Below are 23,723 nucleotides of genomic sequence, written 5' to 3' on the forward strand. Positions count from 1 at the left end.
AGAAAATATTGACGTGTATACATTAGTTAGGGTTTTGAACAATATAACCAGCAAGCAAACTTAATTTGTATAGTTTATTATTCTAATTTCCTTGTCACTAGCTTGCCAGTAATTCTTAATACATAGGTAGTTCTAAAGAATCATAAAAGTTCATACATATATAAAATGTATGTAAATTTTTAGCCTGTTCTCTAGTCCCTTGGCAGTCATCCAGAAACTCCAGGGTTCCTATTTTATCTGTCTTAACTATTTGTAAACTTTCTGTGGTATGGGTGGTCAAGAGAGAAAAATATACTGTGAAGGAGCAATTTTATTAGCAAGGAGGAAAATTCTCAGAAAGTGCACTTAAGTAGAATGAAGTGGAAACTTCTGGTTTATTTGGAAAGTCAGTTCAAAGGTTGTTTTTCTGAAGCAGACATGTAAAGGAATATTTTGCTGAAGCAGACACAGGTGAAGTAATGTTTTGCTAAAGCAAACACATGAATGGATGCATGATATTGGGAATATAAATATAACCCAAGAGATGGTGAATGACACTGGATGGTATTGGTATGCTTAGCCATTATTTAATGGTCTGGTCATTGTTTGTTGTGACTTCATAGAAAGAAACACCAGAAAACTTTGGGTGGTGGTCTGGTGGCTTCTTGCCACTCCCATGAACTCAGGCCAATTGGCAGAGTAATGTCAGCTGATACAAACTCATGTAGAGTTTTGCCAAGACAGACTCATGTAATGAGACAAGACCCATGGGAGGATGCGTGTTGTTTGGAGGGAATATAAATAAGACTCAACAGACAGTGGTGGCGGGCTTACATAACTAGTTTTGCAATCCTTCCTTGGTCTTATGTCTTTGAATTCTCTGATCTTCACTTCATTGAGAGAGGCACTGCAGAAAAATTCTGCTGGTGTCCCTGCTCTCCTGGTCGCTCCTGCTGGCTCATGCTGAATGTGCTGATTCTTAGGAGGCCTGGCTGTTTCTGCTGGGTCATGCCGCTGCTGCTGATACATATCCTGACAGTGCAGATTAGATTTGCTACAAAGAACTATTTCTAAACAGGTCCACTTCCCTCGTATCCTAATAACCTTTCTTTGTCTACTACCTCAGTGGATTGTAGGCTAGAAGGGAAGTTAAAACATTTAAGAACCCTCATTAAAAGTAAGATTTTAAAAATCTAAGCCTACATTACAAGGAGAAAGAAGTGTAGAAAAGTAATGAGAACATAAGAGCATCATCTGACAGTGCATGGTGCTGCCTAGCATCCTCCTACATCAGTTGCTTCAAAGCCTAAGCAAGGTGTTTACAATTTAGTGCAAGTCTTTAGTAGTTTAATTTTCTCAAATGAAAACTCATAATTTTTTCTAGTACTGTATTACTGTGTCTTTTAGTGGATGGGTTTGGAATTATTCAATCATAGAAGGAAAATTCTAGACTAAGGGAGAAAACAGGAGGTAGGTGTGCTCTCAAGGATGTTTTGCTGCCTGGATTGTTACCTCATCTCTGCATTCTTAGCTACTATTACCCAGAGTTTTCCAGTGTCCTGCCCAGTTTTCCTTTTCCCTTTTCTGATTAATAGTTTTCTTGTTTATTTCATCATCTGCTCACAGTTCCCCACTATACATTACCTGTCTTTCTCTTAACCATTCCAGTTTTCTACTATTCTTATTCTGTGCCTTTGAGGATTTGTTGTTTACAAAAAACTCAGATCTCAAAAAAAAAAAAGTACCCCATCCCCCAGAAGATAGCGGTAGCAAAATGAGCACCAAAGAGAAAAACGTTGACTTAGCTTAGGAATGATCAAACTTGATATTGATTTATATTTTTAATGTAAATGGTAAATCATTCAGCAAGAAGTCAAAGTTATAGGTGGCAGGTTTAGTCCCTAAACTAAAGTCTGTATACATAAATTAATATTTCCAAGATAATTACATTATGCTAGGCAGGAAAATTGTCACCCAGAGAGCCATTCACATATAGCACCATGGCCTCTGCATCAGACTGTCTGCCTTGTGTACAGACTATTCTAGCTCAGTGTGCTTGACTATTGCAATGTTGGGTTCAGGATCTCTGAATAGGGTGACAAGGGATTAAAGAAAGAACAGACACCAAAAAGCCAGTAAGCAGCACCCTCCATGGCCTCTGCATCAACTCTTGCCTCCAAGGTCTTGCCCTGTTTGAGTTTTTGTCCCTACTTCACTAATGATGAATAGTGGTGTGAAAACCAAATAAACCCTTTTTAAAAAATGAAGTAACAAAAGATAACCTTAGTACAGTGAGCTGGCAGAAATGGTGTTTGAGTATTTGAGTTGAGGGTGAGCACATGTGAGCAGTATAGCTCTTGTCTACCGCAGAACTTCTGCACTAAGACAAAGGTGATTTTTCTTTGGCTATTCTTAGGAATCATCACATTCTTAGAAGTGCATTGTAATATATTCCCCTGGGTGTAAAAGTAGTCTGGTGTGCCTGCCGCACGTGACCCTTGAGCATTTACTGCCTCCCACCTCATCATAGGTAACACAAGGCAATTCAAGTTCATTTTAGAATTACTGAGGACGAAAAAGGTAGCATGTTCACCGCTGGAGCTGCACATGGCCCCTGGGACTTAGTAAACCTGAATGACACCATATTGGTTCTGCCTAAGATAGTAAACTCTGAAGTTCTGGGTAAGCCTGCAAGGAAGAAAAGAAATGGAAGTCCAGGAGCAACTCGTTGTATTGGATCCTCATCTAAGAACCCCATTTCCATGTCTGGCCCTGAAGATTTTAAACTTTCTGTTATATCCTTGTTGTCAGGTATAGTAGTAGTAAGTCTTACAGAAAATATTAACTACATTTACTCTATGATCTGGTGTCTCTGTAAGTATAATAAAAGCTAGAATCTCATTCAAGAAAATCAGATCCACCTCACTGAGATACACCCTGGTCTTTATATGACCAAAAAAAAAATCTAGAGGTATTATGGAAAGTTACCAATTTTGCCTTGAAAAATAAACTTCACATTTGTCCAAAAGGTCATTCTTACACTGTTATCTCTCCTGGACAGAGGTGGTTTTATTTATCTTTGATAAATCTAGCAACAAATTCATGTTAAATTTGTTTTTTTATTCATTTTTTTCTCCTTTTTTGTATATATTCATGTATATGCACATGAATTGGGTGCATTCACTCAAGCATGTGTATGTGTAGGCTAGAGATTGTCAGGAGTCTTCCTCTATTGCTTTTCTTGTATGTATATATGTATATATGTATATATGTATATATGTATGTATGTATTTGCATGCAAGCACACATAGCAAGATAGGCCTATTAGAGTTGGTTCTACAGCAACTGCCTTTACTCAGCCATTTTGCTACCCCCCCCACACACACACACACTTGCCTTTCTTTTAAAAAGAAAAACAATTTTTATTTTATTTTCAAGTTTTTCCATCTGATTTTTGAGATGGTTTCTCACTTGACCTGACATTCTCCCAGTATCTCAGAGCACAAATTTATTTAAAAAATTAACAACCACAAGATCTCCAGAGATAATAAAAGTATATTCTTTAGCAAATAGTCTAAAACTGGACATATATGAGAATTTGTTGGCACATTAGATTCAATTGTGTACACTATTGAAAAAGAAAAATTTCTTACTTACTGCAGTGAAATCTCCTGATTCAAGGTCTGACTTGTTAACAGACTTCTAAGGTTACGGTGCTGTGTTGATGACTTCAGGGGCAGTGCACATTTTGTTTAATGGAAACTTTGTGCCTATTGATTACTGATTCTCCATGTTCTTCTTCCCTTGCCACTGGTAACTTTTTGCTCCATAATTCTCTTAAAGTGACAGTTTTCCTTAACTCACATAAGTGAAATATTTTACTGTTTGTTCTTGTGTCCTCTTATACATAATTGGGAATATTTAAATGAATAAAATAATATTTGAGTGCAAATTTTTAGGTATTTATATCACTGTTGTGACTACCCTCTGTTTTTTTCTTAACCTGGATCCCTGTGACTCGAGGGAAGACTTACTCAAGATGGATTTTTAAGCAACATCTGAGCTATGAATGAACTATTAGTGAAGAGCCAAGTGTGGTAAAGAAGACGACTATTCAGAGGGTTGAAGCATTTGAAAAGACAGAAGTTAGCACAGTAATATAGATCACTGAAAGTCTGCATTCAAATATTTAAACGTTTTCAGCAGACCTAATGAGCAGTACTGTAACTTGTCCTTAGCGGATGAGGTACAAGAATTGACACCAGATAGACATGAGGAAAGAAACTGGAATAAAGTAGGTGGAGATAGTAAAAGTCACCAAGTTTTGGAGTGTTGGAGGTGTGTGGGAAAATAAGATGCCCAGTTTCTGAGTTTTCTGAGTGGTTTGATGGAAATGACAGGTTCCTGGAGGGAAGAAATAGAGAAGGAATGATCCTCTCCCCAGGTGGAGGGCTAGAAATGGCACAGATTCAGAGAGAAGTTGTGAACTTTGTTTAATGAAACGTGGTGCAGTGTCAGATAAGCAATATGACACATGGGCCTACAGTTTCCAGGGAGAAATTACATTGGGTGATTAGAAAATCTAGAGAAAGCTGTCACTTAATTAGCTCTTTAGCTATTAGTGTAAGAGCTAATTGGGCATTAGCTAAGACAAGATGAGACCAAGGCAGACCAGGGCTCTAGTGAACAGAAGATACCAATAGAGAAAAATCTGGAGAGCTGAGAGTTGCCACAGCCGAGGGAGCCGAGTACAATATCTTTGTGGTAGTTTGTGGGTCCACAAGGAAATACTCTTAATAGAAGTTGTTGGCCTTCTGTAAGGGTGGATAAGTATTTAAAGCTGTAGATTTATCTCTGAAGACTAGTTTTTAGTATCCCTCTAAAATTTTACATATATACTTTTTTTATTCTAAAAGAAACCATCTTTATTTATGCCAACTAAAAGAGTAGATGACCACTGGGTTGACATCAAGAAGAAAGACTGAATAGTGAAAAACAAATCCATTCATGTGTTTCAAATCAGTGAAGTTGAACTGTCTGTTGGGACCTTTCATATTTATGATCCTATTAATTTTATTGCTCAGAGCAGTGTTAATCCAATGACCCACATGAAAGATGCTTTTAAATGAGTTGTTAAGAGAATGTGTTAGGTTCACAGTGCATTTTCAGAGCTTTCACTCCTTTTTAAGATTTTAAGTATTTTGTTAAAGTTCACACACACACACACACACACACACACGCACGCACGCACACACACAAGAAAAAAAAACTATCTCCATCTTCATAAGATGTTTCAATGCCACTCCACAGAATGGCCCTGGCATCTAGCAGATGCCCCTTCAGGTAATACCTGTCTCCCCATCTCACTCTGCTCTCTCTCCTGTCCTCCCTAAATCATTTATTTATTTAACTTTAAAGAACCAAAAAAATTGTTTCTCCTTTCTTATTGAAATTTTGGATAAAAGCAAGCTTGTTACTAAAGATCATTTACCCACGTGGCACCAGCATGCCATATTGAGTATTTAGTTTGGAAACCATCCCTTCTGGCTGCTATAAAAACAAGAAACATCTCTGATAAAGAATAGGTAGCTCTGTGTTGCTGGAAAGATTCATTTCACGTCTTAGTACATTTTTGTGCAATAATATGAATTCTTCATTTTCATGAACAGGTTGTGTGTGTGTATGTATATTGTAAAAATCTGCTGTCATTGGTTCTTCATATACTTACACCAATTAGATATATGTTAAAATACTTCAAAAGGCTTTAAATATAGCGTCTTCTTAGCCAGCACAGCCATTTGACAGAAACAGCCCATAGGTTTGCAACAGGCAATCCACTGCCAGAAGCTTCTGGTTCTGTATTCCACTAATTAAGATGGTTGCCTATACTATTAAGCTCCCACATTTAGAAAGGGTAAAATGTGTACAGATAACTTACATTCCTGATATTTTATATTTCTTATAAAAGACAGAGGAGATCCTGCAGCTTTGAATCTGCAGGATTGGCTTCTTTATGTGTAGTTCATAAATGGGGTAGATGCTGGGGTGGTCCAACGCAAAACCCTGTATCTCTGCTGAGTTGGTCAGCCTGCCAGCTCTCCTGAACCTTCACCACCAGGGGGAGCTCTGCAGCACTGTCCCCCACCCGCTCCTAACCCCTCAGCTCGCCCAGTGCCACAGCCAGCTAGGGATGGGGCCAACTCATCCTCATCCATGCCGCCAGGGGGAACTCTACCTTGTTGTCCAGATAAGGTGCAGGCCCCAGTCTCCTGAGTGCTGCAGCTGGTGAGGGGTAGAGCCAGCTCTCCTGTTCTCATGACTTGGGGGCCAGCTCTCCCACCTGCTGCAAGTGGCGAGGGGTGAAGGAGTCCTTACCACCACCACCCCTTTTTATGAAGATCTTATATCTTAATTTACACCTAGTCTAAGGTGTTAGCAGTAAGGAATGTTAAGATACAGTTTTGAAATCAAGGGTTTGAGGGCAGGGAATCAAAGTGTATTCAGTTTCTTGTTCATATTCTTCTGACTGTTGACATTTAACCTCTTCAGGCTCTCATTTCTTTTCCTATAAACTACTTCTGAGTGTTACAAAGAAGATTGTATAAACACCAAAGGAAAGAACTTAACACAGTTGGAATATGCAGTAAAGGCTTGATGCCATTATTGTAATTACTGCTTCATGCTTGGCCTACTCCACTCCTTAAATCAAGTGTGGCGGAAAGGCACTTTCCTTTGAGTTAAAGATCTCACTCAGCTTGTGTAGGGATACTCTTTTCCTCTGGCTTTGAGCCTTCACTCATTTGTATTGTAATGCAGTAGTGAAATATGGACTCTAGAGCAAGACAGACACACTCCAGTCCTGATTTCGCCACTTTAGAATATCACTTTAGGCAAGTTAGGTACTTTGTAAAGTAGGGGTAATAACCATGCCCCATTCTTGGGGCTATTAGCTGGACTAAGTAGTTATTCCTTGTGAAAGTTTAGGATAGTATCAGCAATCAGGAGATTTTCACACACAGATACTATTCCTGCTCTCCATCATCATAACCCAACATAGCCTCCTCCCTCTTAACCGTAGTGTAGGAACATAATAGATTAGTGAGTCGGGGTGACTCTCCTAAACACAGATGTGGAGCCATTTGCTCTGGTCTATGCTCCACCTGGGAACTGAGCCCTGAATGCCCACACAGTTGGGTAAAGGAAAATGGAGAAACTTAGGTTTGTGATCAGTTAAGTCAGCGCCCCTTTTAATGTTTACTTCTATGTTATGCACAATATGTTAATATGAGGACACATTTATATTTTCTGAGTAAAACTAAGAAAAAGACCTCAAATTATGTATACTAATGTAATAAAAGTTCGGTGCAAACATAAAATTTTTATTTAAAAAGGTAACTCCTAAAATTCAGATAGATCAAAATTTGGTAGCCAGAAAAAGATAGCTTCAGCCAGTAAAGTGCTTACCACACAAGTACATGGGACATAAATTTGATACCCAGAACCAGTAACAATGCTGAACATGGTGGTATTTGCTTTTGATCTCAGCAGAGACAAAGTAGGAACTCTTGGCTCAGTGGCCAGCCAATATAGCTGAATTTGAAAACTCCAAACCATCAAGAGACTGCCTCAGAAAGCAATGTGGATGGGATGGCTGTAGTAAAGGACATCACTCAGTACTGATCTTCAGTCATGTGTATATATGGACCCAGAAATACAGAGATCCTGTAGGAACACTGGGATTGCAAATGCATGCAATCTCATCCAGCTTTTAAAATTGAAACAAACATTTTACTAAGTGTTCTCCAGTGTCTGTGGAAGGGTGTGTGGGGGTGTGCTTAGAACATGAACAAATACTCGTCTGTAACCTGTAAACAGAAATGTGGCCAGTGTGTAGAAGAGATTCAGAAAATGAATTTCTTGTCTACATCAGTGGTTTGGGGAAAGGAACTGGGATATGTCTGGAGTACAGCTCAACAGCTCATGGAGTATAGACAGTATTGCTCCAGCACAGACTCCTCTGGAGGATTGTCCTGTCTTCAGGGAGTTCTAAGAAACCAGGGGTGGGAGGTTGGGGTAGAGAGCTAAGCTGAGAACAGGAGTTCCTGATCACTATCACCATCCACTTCTCCCATTAACAGCCTGTGGGTATATTGATTTGGAATGTCATAAAACATATAAATATATCAAGAATTTTCCTCCTTCTTTCTGCCTTCTGGGAGTACTTTTTACAAAGTGGATTTTATAGGAACACTTGAAAGATTAGTTGCATTGTTGTTCTTCCTTCTGTGGCTTTTGAAAAAGCAGATTTCCACGTTATAATGGGGAGAATTAAAATAGTTGTAGGTAAATGGCAGCTTGGCTTTATGAAAGGACCTGCCCTTTAGATGTTGGTGAAGACATGTCAGACTAGTAAAGGAAGGTAGGAGGCTGAGTTGTTCTTGTTCGCTTTCACCCTTAAGGCTGCAGTGCTCTGAGCTGCATTCCTTCTGAACACCTGCTCTCACAAGCATCAAGTCTTTTCTTGCACAGTACTATAGGGTTGTGCAGACCTGAGCAAGCCCAGCATTAGACAGAATCTTTCATATTGATTGATTGATTTGTTTTAATACAAATACATGCTTATATGTTGGCACAGAAATTTTTTTTAAGAATTGTTTTTCAAAGAATATTGTAACCTTAGTTCCTAATGCTGTTCCTGGCACATTGTAGATACTCATTGGTGTCAATGGGATTGATCTGCTTTGAGAAACTTCAGGCTGGACAGAGCTATTGCCAAAGTGTTGGATCACAAATTGAATTTAAGAGCTCATTAGAAGGAAGCTTCACTAGCAATTGAAAATGAAGTGACTAGTAAGGGTTCAGGTTCTGATTGGTAAGCATTGTTGTCTTTGCAGAATTATGAACCCATTTAAAGGAAGGTTTGTTTGTCTTTATCTCCTGCACAGTGGAGAGGCAATGTCAGAAGGAAGTGTTTGGTAATGAGTTAAGACCTTTGCCCAGAACCTGTGTTAGTCTCCTTGTTTTAAGTTGTGCTTCATTCTTATCCTGATCTAGAGATCAAACTTCTCACAGCATTAAAAACCTTTCACAATGTTCTATGAATTGTGAGATATCCTGACATGTGCAATGTCATGCCTATGGATTTTTCCCCACCTGCCTCCATATCTTCATGTTCCTGAGTGTCCTTCACTGGTGTTTCTTTCCCACATGTATTCATCATTTGTCATAGATAGAAAAAACTAGATGAAATCACTTTTCTTGGCTGTCTTAGTCTTCCTGAAGCTGAATAAAGTAGTACCTTGGGAGTGGTCTGTCCCTGCTCCAACTATTGTCATATGGAATGCCTCTCTGAATGGGCTGCTTGCTACTGTACACGGTCTTAGCAACACCTCACCTTCTCAACGTGATGAACTTCACTTTGTGATTCAAGGCCTAACTCCTTGGCATTAGGAAATATTTGTGGATATTTTAAATCTAATTGACCATTTGTTTGTTTCCAGACTATTTTAAATAAATAAATATTAACTTAGAAGTTCTTATTTTTTGGACCCAGTTCTAGTAGTGCGATTTTAATGTTAATTACCTACTATACCAAGAATGATTTTTGTACATTTATTTATGTGGGGTAATGCCAGTGGTGGGGATCTAATTGAGGATGACCCCCATAGGCTCATGTGTTTGAGTACATGTTTATCAATTGGTAGAAAAGTTTGTGAAAGGTTAGTAACGGTGGCCTTATTGGAGGAGTTGTGTGTCACTGAGGGTATACTTTGAGATTTCAGAAGAACTCCAGCCATTCCCAGTGTCTCAGCCATGTGGTTGTGTCTCAAGATGTGAGCTCTTGTATCCATATTCATACTGTTCCAGTACCATGCCTATTGCCATGATGGTCATGAACTCTTAGCTTTCTGAAACTGTAAGCCTCAAATAAATTGCTTTCTTTTGTAAGTTGCTTTGGTCATGGTATTATATCACAGCAATAGATAAGTAATTGTGTGTGTGTGTGTGTGTGTGTGTGTGTGTGTGTGTGTGTGTGTGTTAATGTGGGCAAACACATGTAGAGAACCACTTATAAGAATCAGTTCTCTCAGGCTGGAGAGATGGCTCAGAGGTTAAGAGCATTGATAGCTCTTCCGAAGGTCCTGAGTTCAAATCCCAGCAACCACATGGTGGCTCACAGCCATCCATGAGATCAGACGCCCTCTTCTGGTGTGGCTGAAGACAGCGACAATGTACTTACATATAATAATAAATCTTCAGGCTGGCGCAAGCAGAGGTCCTGAGTTCAGTTCCCAGCAACCACATATGGCTCACAACCATCTGTACAGCTACAGTGTACTCATATATATTAAATAAATAAATAAATCTTAAAAAAAAAAAAAAAGAACCAGTTCTCTCCTTCTACTGTGTAGGACTTGGGGGTCCTCCATTCCTCTGGCTTTACAAAAAGCATTTTTTCCTGTTGAGCTGTCATAGACTTAATTTTTGACTTTTAGTAAAGACAAAATTATATGGATGGTTCCTTGAGTTATAAGAAATAAGAAACCTCCTTCTCATAGATTATATTTTCTATTACTTTCAAATATACTCTTTGTCTTAGTCAGGGTTTCTTTTCCTGCACAAACATGATCAACAAGCAAGTTGGGGAGATAAAGGTTTATTCGGCTTACATTTCGATACTGCTGTTCATTACCAAGGAAGTCAGGACTGGAACTCAAGCAGGTCAGAAAGCAGGAGCTGATGCAGAGGCCATGGAGGGATGTTCTTTACTGTCTTGCCTCCCCTGGCTTGCTCAGCCTGCTCTCTTATATAATCCAAGATTACCAGCCCAGAGGTGGTCCCACCCACAAGGGGCCTTTCCCCTTGACCACTAATTGAGAAAATGCCCCACAGCTGGATCTCATGGAGGTACTTCCCCAACTGAAGCTCCTTTCTCTGTGATAACCCTAGCCTGTGTCAAGTTGACATATAAAACTAGCCAGTACACTCATCTAAAAAAAAACCAAAAAACAAAAAAGCGTGCGCGCACACTCTAAAGTTAGATTATAGACTCTTGAGAATTTCTCATCCTAAGGTTGTAAGTGAATTATAAAGAAGTTTTTCTGAACATATGGCTGTTAAATGATTCAACTAGAATGTTAATTCAGTTAGGTGGATCTTTTGTTCTCCCCAAAGTATAAGTTTAAAATCCAGATATATACTCAGAAGATTCAAAGAATTTTTTTAACAAAGGAGAATACTTGAAATTAAGCTTCAAACAAGAGATTGTGCTTGCCTAACACATGGGTGGAGGAGGAAGTTATCTTGAGTTGAGAAAAATGTTTATGAGAACAGGGAGGTAGAAAGCCCCATGGTGAATTTGTAAACTTGGTACTTAGATGAAGTGGGAACTTTAGTAGGAGAAAAGGAAAGGAGCTGCAGATTAAGACTTGATTAGAAAAAAAGAAATTATGTTTTCAATGAAAATGATCACTTGGAGGGGGGGTGGGGGAGAAAGTTGAGGAGGGGCAAGACTGCAGGGAAAAGCATCCAGGAAGGCTTTTTTGGCTCCAAGTGGCTTTATTGGCTTGTTCAACCGAGTGAATATTTATTAAGTGGCTCATGAATGCCATGGTTGAACAGATGAGTGAAGTGGTTTCTGCCATTCCTTTCAGTCTGCAGTCTGTTGGGAAAGACCATAATTAAACACACAGATACAATGAAAAAGACCAAGTAGCTATGATGTTGGTAGAGATTTGGTAGTAGTGTTAACCACATGTACTACTATGTTAGAATTAGGGGAAAAGAGAAGTGGGTAGGATAAAGCTAACGGTTCTTTGAAACTAACCAGACCTGTTAAATGTTACCCTGTTCTAGAGGTTTTCTCCATGAATGGTGGGTGCCTCCTTGTTCTTTTTTGATTGAGAGATGAAGGCCTGACTGTTCTTCTGTCCTAGAGGAGTGCACACCCTGTTTTCACAGGCCCCTTTTCACATCCAATGACCCAAGCTAGTGGGTCCTGATTCTATCCTTTCTTTGGATTGGTTTGGTTTGGTTTGGCTTAGTTTAGTTTTTCTAGACAATGGTCTCCATATGTAGCCCTTCCTAACATAAATTCACAGCAATCTTCTTGACATGGTCTCCTGGGATTACCCATGTAATCACACCATTCTTAGTTTTAGAGTGTCTGTTTTAATACTTTGAACTACATGAGTATTTTCCATACTGATTAAATTTGAATGTTTGATAAAGTCTAAGTGTTAAATTTTAGGACTTATGAAACAGAATGGAACTTGTAACTGCCATTAGGCTTCACAAGAAATTTGCAATGCTTTGAATTCATTATGTACAAGTCATAGAAAAAGTATTAGTTTTATAAAGAGCATGTTCGCTTAGGTGATCATATAATGTTTGCTATGGAGGATGGCATGTAGACCCTTAGAAATGGGGTCTTTTTAAGTTCATCTGGCTCTGGTAGAAAACACTTGCTTAATATGCACAAGGCCTTGAGTTCTGTCCCAGTACTACAAAAAAACATACCTGCAATCGTATATTCATACACACACATACAAAAAATTATGTAGTGATGCTGCAATTCCTTATTTGGACACAAAAGCAGAATTCAGTGACTCCCTTAAACTGTTTACAAAAGTGAAAACTTTGCATCTCTGAGTATTTGAGGATGACTGTCATCCCTCAATGATTAAGATGTCAGAGCAGTCAAGGTGGTTCCTGATATTAACCTGGGCTTCCATTTACACCCACATACAGATGTGGTCTGTACAACTATGCATGCACACATACATGTACATGCAAAATGGAAAAAGAAAGGGAAAAAAAGGCAGCCTGTCCTGTGATTGATTTTAGTACTGTTTGGATGAACATGCTACAGTATCCAAAGTGACTTTAAGCTAGAAGGGTTCAATATTAGAAAAAGACTTGGCCATGCTCACTTCACCGAGTACTCATCACTCTGGATATATCTACTCTCATATCCCAGAACAATACTTTAGGTGTGTTAATTCATTCAGAGTTCTGAAGGAAGGAAGGCTCTTTCCTGCTCTTTTAAAGCATGACTTTGACTGACAAGATCAGACCAGAAAAGGCCTCTCTGGCTACAGGCCTAGATGGTTTGACATGCACTCAGCCTGCGCTGAACAGAGCACAGGTGTATGTTGGTCGATCCAGCAAGTAAGCAATGTTTATGCTCTGTATTCTTTGCTGTATTGTTCTTTTAAGCATTAGAAAGGAAATTTTAAACTTCTAAGAAGTTTATTAGTTTTTGAGAAAAAAAAAAAAAACTTAATAGGCTCTTTTTCCAACAACTAAACAGGGTCCAGTCCAAGTCAGTATTTGGGCATTGACTTGCTTTGGTTTGCTTCACTTCGTTTGACTTTGCTTAGCTTTCTTAAGTTTTTACCTGTAACTCCAGCTCCAAGGGATCTAATTCCCTCTTCTAACCTCCTTGGGCAACTACACGCACATGTTCATACCCACACAGAGACAGACAGACAGACCGACTGACTGATAGATAGACAATTAAAAATAAAACTTTTTGGGGGGGGTATTTATTTCATATACATTTCCAATACTATCCCAAAAGTCCCCCACACGCTCCCCCACCCACTCCCCCACCCACCCACTCCCACTTCTTGGCTCTGTCTTTCCCCTGTACTGAGGCATATAAAGTTTGCATGACTAATGGGCCTCTCTTTCCACTGATGGCCGAATAGGCCATTTTCTGATTCATATGCAGCTAGAGACACGAGCTCCAGGGGGGTACTGGTTAGTTCATATTGTTGTTCCACCTATAGGGTTGCAGATCCCTTTAGCTCCTTGGGTACTTTCTCTAGCTCCTCCATTGGGGGCCCTGTGGTCCATCCAATAGCTGACTGTGAGCATCCACTTCTGTGTTTGCTAGGCCCCAGCATGGTCTCACAAGAGACAGCTATATCAGGGTCCTTTCAGCAAAATCTTGCTAGTGTATGCAATGGTGTCAGCGTTTGGAATCTGATTATGGGATGGATCCCCCGATATGGCATTCTCTAGATGGTCCATCCTTTCATCACAGCTCCAAACTTTGTCTCTCTAACTCCTTCCATGGGTGTTTTGTTCCCAATTCTAAGAAGGGGCAAAGTGTCCACACTTTGGTCTTCGTTCTTCTTGAGTTTCATGCGTTTAGCAAATTGTATCTTATATCTTGGGTATCCTAAGTTTCTGGGCTAATATCCACTTATCAGTGAGTACATATTGTGTGAGTTCCTTTGTGATTGGGTTACCTCATTCAGGATGATGCCCTCCAGGTCCAACCATTTGCCTAGGAATTTCATAAATTCATTCTTTTTAATAGCTGAGTAGTACTCCATTGTGTAAATGTACCACATTTTCTGTATCCATTCCTCTGTTGAGGGGCATCTGGGTTCTTTCCAGCTTCTGGCTATTATAAATAAGGCTGCTTATTCTATATTTTGTGAGTTAATTGAAGGAAGCTTTTTTTTTTTTAATTTAAGCCGGGCGTGGTGGTGCACGCCGTTAATCCCAGCACTCGGGAGGCAGAGGCAGGCGGATTTCTGAGTTCGAGGCCAGCCTGGTCTACAAAGTGAGCTCCAGGACAGCCAGAGCTATAAAGAGAAACCCTGTCTCGAAAAACCAAAAAAAAAAAAAAATTTTTTTTTTCATATAGTAAGTACATGTCATATGCGCATTTCTCTAAATGTTAACCGTTTTCTATTTACCTTGGCAGTTGTTCAGGAAGTTTGCCAGAACTATTGTTTTCCTATCTTCAGAAATCAACTAGACTCTGTTTATATTCTGAAATAGATTGTGGGGCCTCTAGTACTTGTATTATTTGCTAGTTAAAGATGATAGTTGTGCAGATACACACACTGTGAAAAAAGTAGGTGTTCTCTTTTCCTGACTGCCTTTGATATGGAGTGTCGGTTCTGAGCATAGGTAAGTCTTGCTATTCTATCTCTGTAGGCTTTGATGAGGCCTGGAAGAATTGACAGGATCATTTATGTGCCCTTACCGGATGCAGCAACAAGAAGGGAAATACTGAACCTGCAGTTCCACTCAATGCCGATCAGTAACGAGGTTGACCTGGATGAACTTGTCCTCCAAACTGACACCTACTCAGGAGCAGAGGTAAGATAATTCCCCAAAATACAGATGTGTCTCAAAGGTAGAACACATGTTCAGCATGCAAAGGGCCCTGGGTTCAACCCCCAAACACATACCTACATGCCATACCACCCATACTTCCCAAAAAGAAAAAATTGGGGTGGAAGGGAAGCAGTGTGGTTCATGGTCATTAAGCAAAAGATGCTGCTTGCTAACCCCTGTGTTAATTTACTGTGAACCAACAAATCTTCAAATAAACAATTACTAAATCACATTACACTTTACTTGACCTCTGTTGAATCTCATTTTTTACCTTGTTCTAATGATTTTTCAAGCTAGTCTTTAGTATACCATATAGCACAGTGAGAGGATCACTGGACTAGAAGAAGCTGACTCTTTTAGACTTCCTGACTCCTGTTTCTAGCTAGTCAGCTAGCATACTTTACTGAAGTTCTGTTCCTTTTTTGTTAAACTACCAATTAGTAGAGTAGAATAGACGTTTCTCCTATTTTCTTGTGGAGGTGATATTAAAATGTCATAAACAACTTTGCAAAGTGATTGTGTAATTTTAATTGTTTGATCTACTTTTGATCACAAAGATTATCTCAAAGAAAAAGTAAAAGGGACTCTCTGCTCTTAACCGTAAAAAGGAATCTTAGCCTCTGAAAGCCCTAAGATGGCTCTTATGTATGGAAGATGAACGTTTTCTCTTTTCTTAGAAAACCTCCCTCTTAGTCAATTTTTGTTACAAAATAAAGTTTGATGAAGTAATTAAATAACTTTTCTACATGGACTACCACAACCCCCAGGACTGGGAATTGAACCCAGGTCCTCATTCATGCTTTATCACTGAACCACATCCCCAGACTCATATATATTTCTTACAAAAACATGTATATAACATGTCAAATTATAAGAACAAGGAGAAGAAACTTTAATTCCCTCATCTGAACAAAATGGAAGAGTAGTTAGCAGGATGTTAGCCTGCCTGCCTTTTATGTTGAACTAACTCATGATAGTCATAATTCAGTACAAAACAGGAATTAAAGTTGGTGAATTTTAATCTGGCCAGAAAGAAAAAACTCATTTGGTGCCAGCAGTTATACCATCTAGCACGTTCTCATGTAGTACATGTCTTATTCTATCCAAAATGGAAATATTTTTATAATCAGTTTTAATATCCAATGTAGATTTCCATAATCTACAAATTGCCACAGAAAAATTGTTGTAAATTCTGTGCTTCTTAAGTTATATTAAGCCCCAAATGATCAGGCTTTGAGGAAACCACTCTGACCTCATTTAGTGTATGTATGGTTAATAACTTCTGAGGAGTAGGAACTTCTCAGGCTGTATCCTGTTAGCTCTGAGGTGTCTGATTCGGAGGAGATGGGCTTCTCCCAGAATCAGGTATTTGTGGGATGGGAAGGTAGGGTAGATGAATGTATGTATGTATGGATGGATGGGATAGGATGGAAGGGATGGATGGTTGGTTGGTTGGTTGGTTGGTTGGTTGGTTGGTTTAAAAAGTTAAGCAGTTCAAAGACATATTTAAAAGAAGTTTTTAAATGTTAAAACTGATAAACAGGAAATTTAACACTCAAAATTTAACTTTAGACAAAAATGTAAGATCTCATCTTTCTCTTTCTCTCTCTCTTTTTGTCTGTCTTCATCAGAGTGACAACAGTGCTACAGTTTGAAGGCCAAAATTAGGTTTGATTTTTTTTTTTTAATAGTAAAATGAATGTAAGATGATAATCTCAGTCACATTTCTTCTTTTTGTTTCTAATTAAAGCAATATAACTGTGGTTGAGGGAGAGATGATTCTCTTACTTTTAATGACTGTGATTGGTTGAGGTTACTTTCAAACAAGTGTTTTCATTTTAGCCAGCCAGTGTCATTGTATAAAAGCCTTGTCTTGAAGCAGAATTTAGAACTCTTCTGAGACATTCCATTTTCCCTCGTGGAGAGGACATACAAAGTAAAGCCTATTGTAAGCCCCAGGAAGTACCAGCACAGTGGATCTCAACCTCTAGGTTGTAACCCTTTGCGGGGGCTGAATGAGCCTTTCACTGGAGTCACCTAAGACCATCAGAGAACACAGTTAATTACATTATGATTCATAATAAAAGAAGCAAAGATAAAGTTATGAAGTAGCAATGAAAATGACTTTATGGTTGGGGTCAGCACAGCATGAGGGACAGTATTAAAGGGTCGCAGCATTAGGAAGGTTGAGAACCACTGGGCTGCATTCTCTTCCCGTGTTCCTGAGGACCACTGTTCTGCTGTCTGTCTCTGAGAGTTTGATGTAATAGGTACCTAATAGAAGTGGGATAGCAAAAGGATATGAGGGAGTGATCAGCTGTCTTGGCTTCCATCTCCAGCAGCTGGGTTTCTCTGGAAGGGTGTGTTTGCTTCTGGTTGCCTTCTGGCTAATGGGGCAGTGCTGCCTGCCATAAAGAGATGGAAATTCAGCTTGGAAGGAAATGAGTCGTTTTGGGATTGTGGGGGGCAGGGGGGTTGTTTTTGTTTTTTGCCACCTGTTTTCTTTTGCTTTGATTTTGTTTAAAGTTGTTTTGTTGTCATTCTGGTTACTTTTGGAAAACTTTTATCTCTAAATGTATACTATAGCTGGCCTCTTTGCTGTTGGTGATAGGAAATGATTTCCTCTGTTTTGGAGAAACTACTAGCATAGGCCAGAAGCTACTGGCTATGTGGCATTTGGGTTGAATTTTTATTTACGTTTAGATTTCAATCTTCTTTCCAGTGGTTATCTCAGTAAGGGTCATCTGTAAAAATGGTTCCCCACGTTAAGGTTTTTTAGCTTGATTGATGGTGAAAAATGCTAAGTATTTGGTAGAAGCCACAAACCATGCTTCAAATCTTGAGTTTTAATTATTTACTCATTTATTTATGTTTTTGTCTTTTGAGACAGGATCTTTCTATATAGCTCTGGTTAGCCTAGCCTGGATGAAATTCATTATATAGCCCAGGCTAGCTCTAGGCCATAATAATTCTGCCTCTGCCTCTGCTTCCCCATGCTTGAATTGTACATGTGAGTCATCACACTGAGCTTGACTTGATCTTTCCCATGCTGAAGCTAGCACTAAGCTAGTTACCCTCTCTTGGGTTTGGTGGTCCATGGAGTGCCCAGCTGTTACAGTCTACAGCTTAGTTGAACTTGGGGGAAAGGGGATTTTTTTCGAACCTTATCAGATGTGACATTATTATGAGTCAAGGAGCATCTGTATTTGAGAGTCAGGTATCAGCAATTCATTTCTGAATACTGTAGACAGTCAGTGTCCATTAAGCATTACAGATTCAGCTTCCCTCAGAGATAAAAGTGGCAATATGGCTTGTGAAAGTGTAGATGTTGCCTATAAGTTGGCCTTTAATAAAACACTGGCTTCAAAATGTTATTAACTCCTTGTTCCCTCATATATAATTTTTTTTTATGTGGTTGAAATTGTTTTGCTGGTTAAATGGGATAAAAAACATAAGAGCACCAAGAAGCAAGCCTGGCACTCACTAAAGGATTCTTCCCTTTGTTCTCCTGTTTCACAGTTTGGTATCTGTATTGACCACTAAAATGTCAGTGGTACTACTAAGCAGTAATATATTTTGTATTGGCAAAATAACTAGGAAAAGTTTTCTGAAAACAAAACAATTATTTGTATTATTCACTTTATAAAGTTGTTTAAACTTTAACTTCATATTAACTTAGGCTGTTCATCCTTGTTTCATTTATTTATTTCAAATATTATTCATAATACTTAAATTATGTCTTATCTAAAATTTTGTTTTGTAGTTTAAGTCCACCTGGGTCTAATAAAAGTTATTGAAGTCTCCATACATGCTTGACATGAGGGAGAAATATCTCCCAGTGGGCCTTATTAATCCAAGAAGGTCTGTTCACCATGATTGAGCAGTTGCAGCTACTAAAAAGGAGAGTCTTCAATTACTGTCTGTCTCATTAAATGTTCCTGTTGACATCTCTCCTATAGAGTAAAGAACTCCTAACTGCCAATCAGAATATCTGTACTTCTCTTTTCAGTCTCCTGTGGTAACACTTGCTTACCACACTAACTCATAACCAATGTCTGAGAAATCTGGTATATGTTTACTGACCATCTGACCAGTCTACCTAACAACAACAACACATCTAAGATTGAAACAAGAAATGAGAATCATGAAAGTACATCTCTGCAACACCCTCAGCCCTCTTTATTTTCTCCCATTCTTTGGAAAGAGCCCTCTGAAGATCTATTGCCTAGCCATCTAGCCTTCCATTCGCATTTGAGATCTATAATGCCTCTATGCTCTAAAGTCTAACACCAGAATTTCAGTGTTCTTCCCTCACGTAGCCTACTAACATCAGTAGTATGTCTTCAGAGTATCATGAGCCTTTAAAGCAACATACCCCAGAATGACCTTTCTTCTAAGGACCCGTACTCCTGTTTGTGTTTGACTGTTTACTCATTAGTGCATTGTTCATTCATTAATATGAGCTTCTATCTCATTTCCCCTGGACTTTCTAGGACAGAGGCTAGGTCTACACCTTTTGGAGTAACCCAGAACATTCACAAGTGATTCTACCCCATCTTTCAAACAAAAATATTGGCTTCACTAGTTAAAGTGGCACTTCATGATTCTGTCTTTTCTTACACATTATCTGAGTACCCTGACTCTTTATAAGCAGTTGGACATCTAAAGAACCAAAGCTCAGCAAAACCAACCAAATTATCTAAGGTAACAAACCCAATGTAGAAATCTAGAGCTTGCGTTCCTTCTGAACTCATAACCTCTTCATGCTTTGGCTTCTCTAAACATTTGATGATGTGCTATATGAACTTACTTGTTTCTCTTTACAGTAATTGTCTTCACCTTTTGTAATCTCCCCCTCCAAATGTACAGCCTGTTTGAAGTTGAGAATCTATGAGGTTTTAATACGTTTCTTTCATTTCCCAAGTATAGTGAATAATATATTTACAGTTTAGAGAGAAAGGAATATAGAAACTAAATTCTGTATTGATATATGGACAGATCCTGTGATGTGTACAGTGAGTGCTACAGGAGAAGAGAAGTCAGAACTCAGAAGCTGGGAAAGAAAGGGACAGTGCATATATTTGATCTAAGTCCTACTGCCGCCAGTCTCTAGGGTTTCCTTAAGTACAAATGATTCTGTCAGATAGAAGGCAGAGATGCATGAAAGTATAGTGTGGCCTACAGTCAAGTTGAACACAAATGGAAGAAAAAATTATATGCAAGGAGTAGAAGATAAGGCAGAAAAAGTATGTCAGACTTAGAAGTGAACTAAGATATTAGTCTGCCTGTTGGATGGCTTTGGGGAAATGTAGTTGCGTATTGTTATCAGATGTATGTTACTGTTAAGACTGGTGGCATATGTACCTGGCTGGCCAGATGTCTTCATGTAAATTAGGGATTCCTTTATCTGCTTGGTGGCAGCTTCCTGGTAAAGCATAAAACTTAGCACTTACACACACACACACACACACACACACACACACACACACACACTTGGTATATGTCAGTTCTTTTTACCCCATAGGTAACACCTTTGCGAGCACAACCTTCATGTTTGGGGAAGCCTCTGTTCTTCTTGTTCATTCAGGTTCTCTCACACTCAGTACAGTGCTATAATGCTCATTCTAGGTCACTTTTATAAACAATAAATGGATTGCTAATTTCAGATTAAGGTTATCTTTTATCTGAAACTTGGCAAACTTATTTCATTATGTCCAGACAAATAAAAGTTTGATCAAATCAAACTGTAGTGCACATGCACAGGTAATCAGGCTTACTAGTTAAGCAATACCACAGTATTTACTTTTATGAGTTTATAGAACTAAGAAATGCTCATGTTACAATTCTGAGAAACAGTAAATGAAGCTATAGGCTGGTCAATACTTTAAAATTATTTATTGCGTTTTATTGTATGTGTTATATGCCAGAGTGTATATATGCCGAGACATATTTTTATCCCTCCGAATAGTACTCTTTTGGAGGTCATTGAAGGTGGAAGAGAGCTTATGCAGCTGGGAGAGGCTCCACATAACCAAAGCAGATTATTCAATACCTCTTCTTCTATAGTGGACTTCCCTCCAGTTTTACTAGAGAAAGGTTTCTGCTACTAATATCTTTTTGAGAACTACTCATGTTTCAAAACCACCACCACCACACAAACCACTAAATTCTAAAATAAAGCTTTCCTGGAGAAACACAGCTCTCAGTTAGAATGAAGATGTGGAAAGATTGTTCATTTCCAAACACAACTCTTTACTTCACATTCTCAAGTTTAGTAGATGTAATCTTCACATACTTGCTATTTTTATTATTTACTCTCAACTTAAAAGTAAAAACTGACAGGTGGTAGGCCAGCAAGAATGAATTTCACTAACAGTTTTTACAGAGACACATTAAAAAGGCCTTTCTAACAAATGTAGGATTACTTGGTTTTGTGGACTAAAGTTTAGGTCTTCTGTTTTATTCCAGTGGTCTGCATGTCTATTTTTGTACCAGTACTTTATCTTTACTGCTGCTGCTGCTGCTGCTACTGCTGCTTTATAATATGTCTTGAAGTCTAGAATCCCCAGCATACAAATCCCTACAGCATTATTCATTTTGCTCAGGGTTTTATTGACTGTCTGAGGACTTCTCTGCTTCCACCTAAATTTTAGGGTTGGGTTTTTTTTTTTTTTTAACCTTTTCTATTTCTGTGGGTATTCATATGATCTTTCTGGGTGATTAGCTTATAAGGATTAAGCAGTTGATCCACAGAACTATATTTAGACACAGCTTTACAGATAAATTAGATTTTAGTAAATGTATGCATTCCTCCACACCTTCAGTTAGGTATATGTTTTAGGTTAATTACTGGAGGAACCAAAATAGCTCAGCATACTACAGATCATAGTGCCTGAGTCCTACCTCTCAGCCAACAACTCAGCTGAATGCAACCCAGTCCCGCCACTGGGTACAAAAAGATGACCAGGTCAAGACTCTATAACTTTGATTATTAGGAGTCCTCACTAAGGTCACCCTCATAGATTCCAGGAAGTTTCCACTGCACTAGGGTTCCACATCATTCCCCCAATGCTCCCCAGTTCAGCTATCTCTCCCCACACTCTCTTTTATAGCTCCCTTCCACCTGATCCTTCCTGCTCCCAGCCCCACCTGCCCCACCTGCCCCACTCTGTCCTTAAATGTATTCTGTTTCTCCTTCCCAGGGAGGACCATGCTTTGCCCCCTAGAGCCCTCCTCTTTACCTAACCTCTTTGAGTCTGTGGATTATAAAATGATTACCCTTTATTTAACAGCTAATATCCACTTATTAATGAATACATACAATATTTGTCTCTTTGGCTCTGAGTTACCTAGTTACCTCACTCCGGATGATTTTTTTTTTCTAGCTGCATTCATTTAACTGCAAATTTCATGATTTTTTTTTTTAACAGGTGAGTAATACTCAAATTGTGTAAATATACCACATGAAGGACATCTAGGCTGTTTCTGTGTTTCTGTGCCTATTATAAATGAAGCCTCCATGAACATAGCTGACCAAGTGTCTTTGAAGTAGTATCAGACATCCTTTAGGTATATGCCCAAGAGCTGTACACCTGGGCATTGTAGGTCAGTTCCCAGTTTCATGAAGAGCCACTGTATATATTTCTGTGGTGGCTATACAAGTTTGTATTCCCACCATCATTTGAACAGTCTTCTCCTTGTTTCACATCATCAACAGCATGAATTTTGACTCCTATTATTTATCTTAGCCATTCTGACAGGTATAAGATGGAATCTCAAAGTAATTTTAATTTGCATTTCCCTGGTGGCTAAAGATATTGAGCACTTCTTTCAGGTTTCTCAGTCATTTGAGTTTCCTCCACTAAGAAATCTGTTTAAGTCTGTAGGGGTTTTTTTGTTTGTTTGTTTGTTTTTTGTTTTTTAAGTTGGATTGCCAGTTTTATTTTGGGAACTTTTTTGTTTCTTTTTTTATATCAAATTTCTTCAGTTCTTTATATATTTTGGATATTGGATGTAGCATTGATAAAAATCTTTTTCCATTCTGTAGGCTGCCTCCTTGTTCAATTGATGGTATTATTTGCGTTACAGAAGCTTTTCCGTTTCATGAGGTCCTATTTAGTAATTGTTAACCTTAGTGCCTGATCCATTGGTGTTTTGTTCAGGAAGTTGTCTCCTGTGCCAATGCATTCAAGGTTATTCCTCACTTTCTCTTCCATCAGGTTCAGTGTGTCTGGTTTTATGATGAGATCTTTGATTTACTTATCTTCTATATGCAGACATCAGTTTGACTAGCTCCATTTTTTTGTTCTATTTTTTTCCTTTTTTAATATTCTTATTAGGTATTTTCCTCATTCACATTTCCAATGCTATCCCAAAAGTCCCCCATACCCTACCCCCCCACCCCACCCACTCCCACTTTTTGGCCATGACTTTCCCCTGTACTGGAGCATACAATGTTTGCATGACCAATGAGCCACTCTTTCCAGTGATGGCCAACTAGGCCATCTTTTGATACAGATGCAGCTAGAGACAAGAGCTCCTGGGTACTGGTTAGTTCTTATCGTTGTTCCACCTATAGGGTTGCAGATCCCTTTAGCTCCTTG

The 23,723-nt window shown here is 38.8% G+C and overlaps 1 protein-coding gene across 3 annotated transcripts in view; it reads left to right on the forward strand.

Annotated features, from left to right (window-relative positions):
• The window catches only part of Spata5 (spermatogenesis associated 5), a 167,741-nt gene that overhangs the window by 94,294 nt on the left and 49,724 nt on the right, over positions 1-23,723 (forward strand). For 2 of the 3 annotated variants that reach the window (XM_021157763.1, XM_029474938.1), the window contains exon 15: positions 14,938-15,102. In XM_021157763.1, coding sequence (XP_021013422.1) covers positions 14,938-15,102 — 165 coding nt within the window. Of the gene's footprint in view, positions 1-14,937; positions 15,103-16,751; positions 16,789-23,723 lie in introns of all 3 variants that reach the window. The other variant, XM_029474939.1, reaches the window with a different exon arrangement.

The sequence above is a fragment of the Mus caroli genome, chromosome 3 (assembly GCF_900094665.2).
Source record: "Mus caroli chromosome 3, CAROLI_EIJ_v1.1, whole genome shotgun sequence".
NCBI lineage: Eukaryota > Metazoa > Chordata > Mammalia > Rodentia > Muridae > Mus > Mus caroli.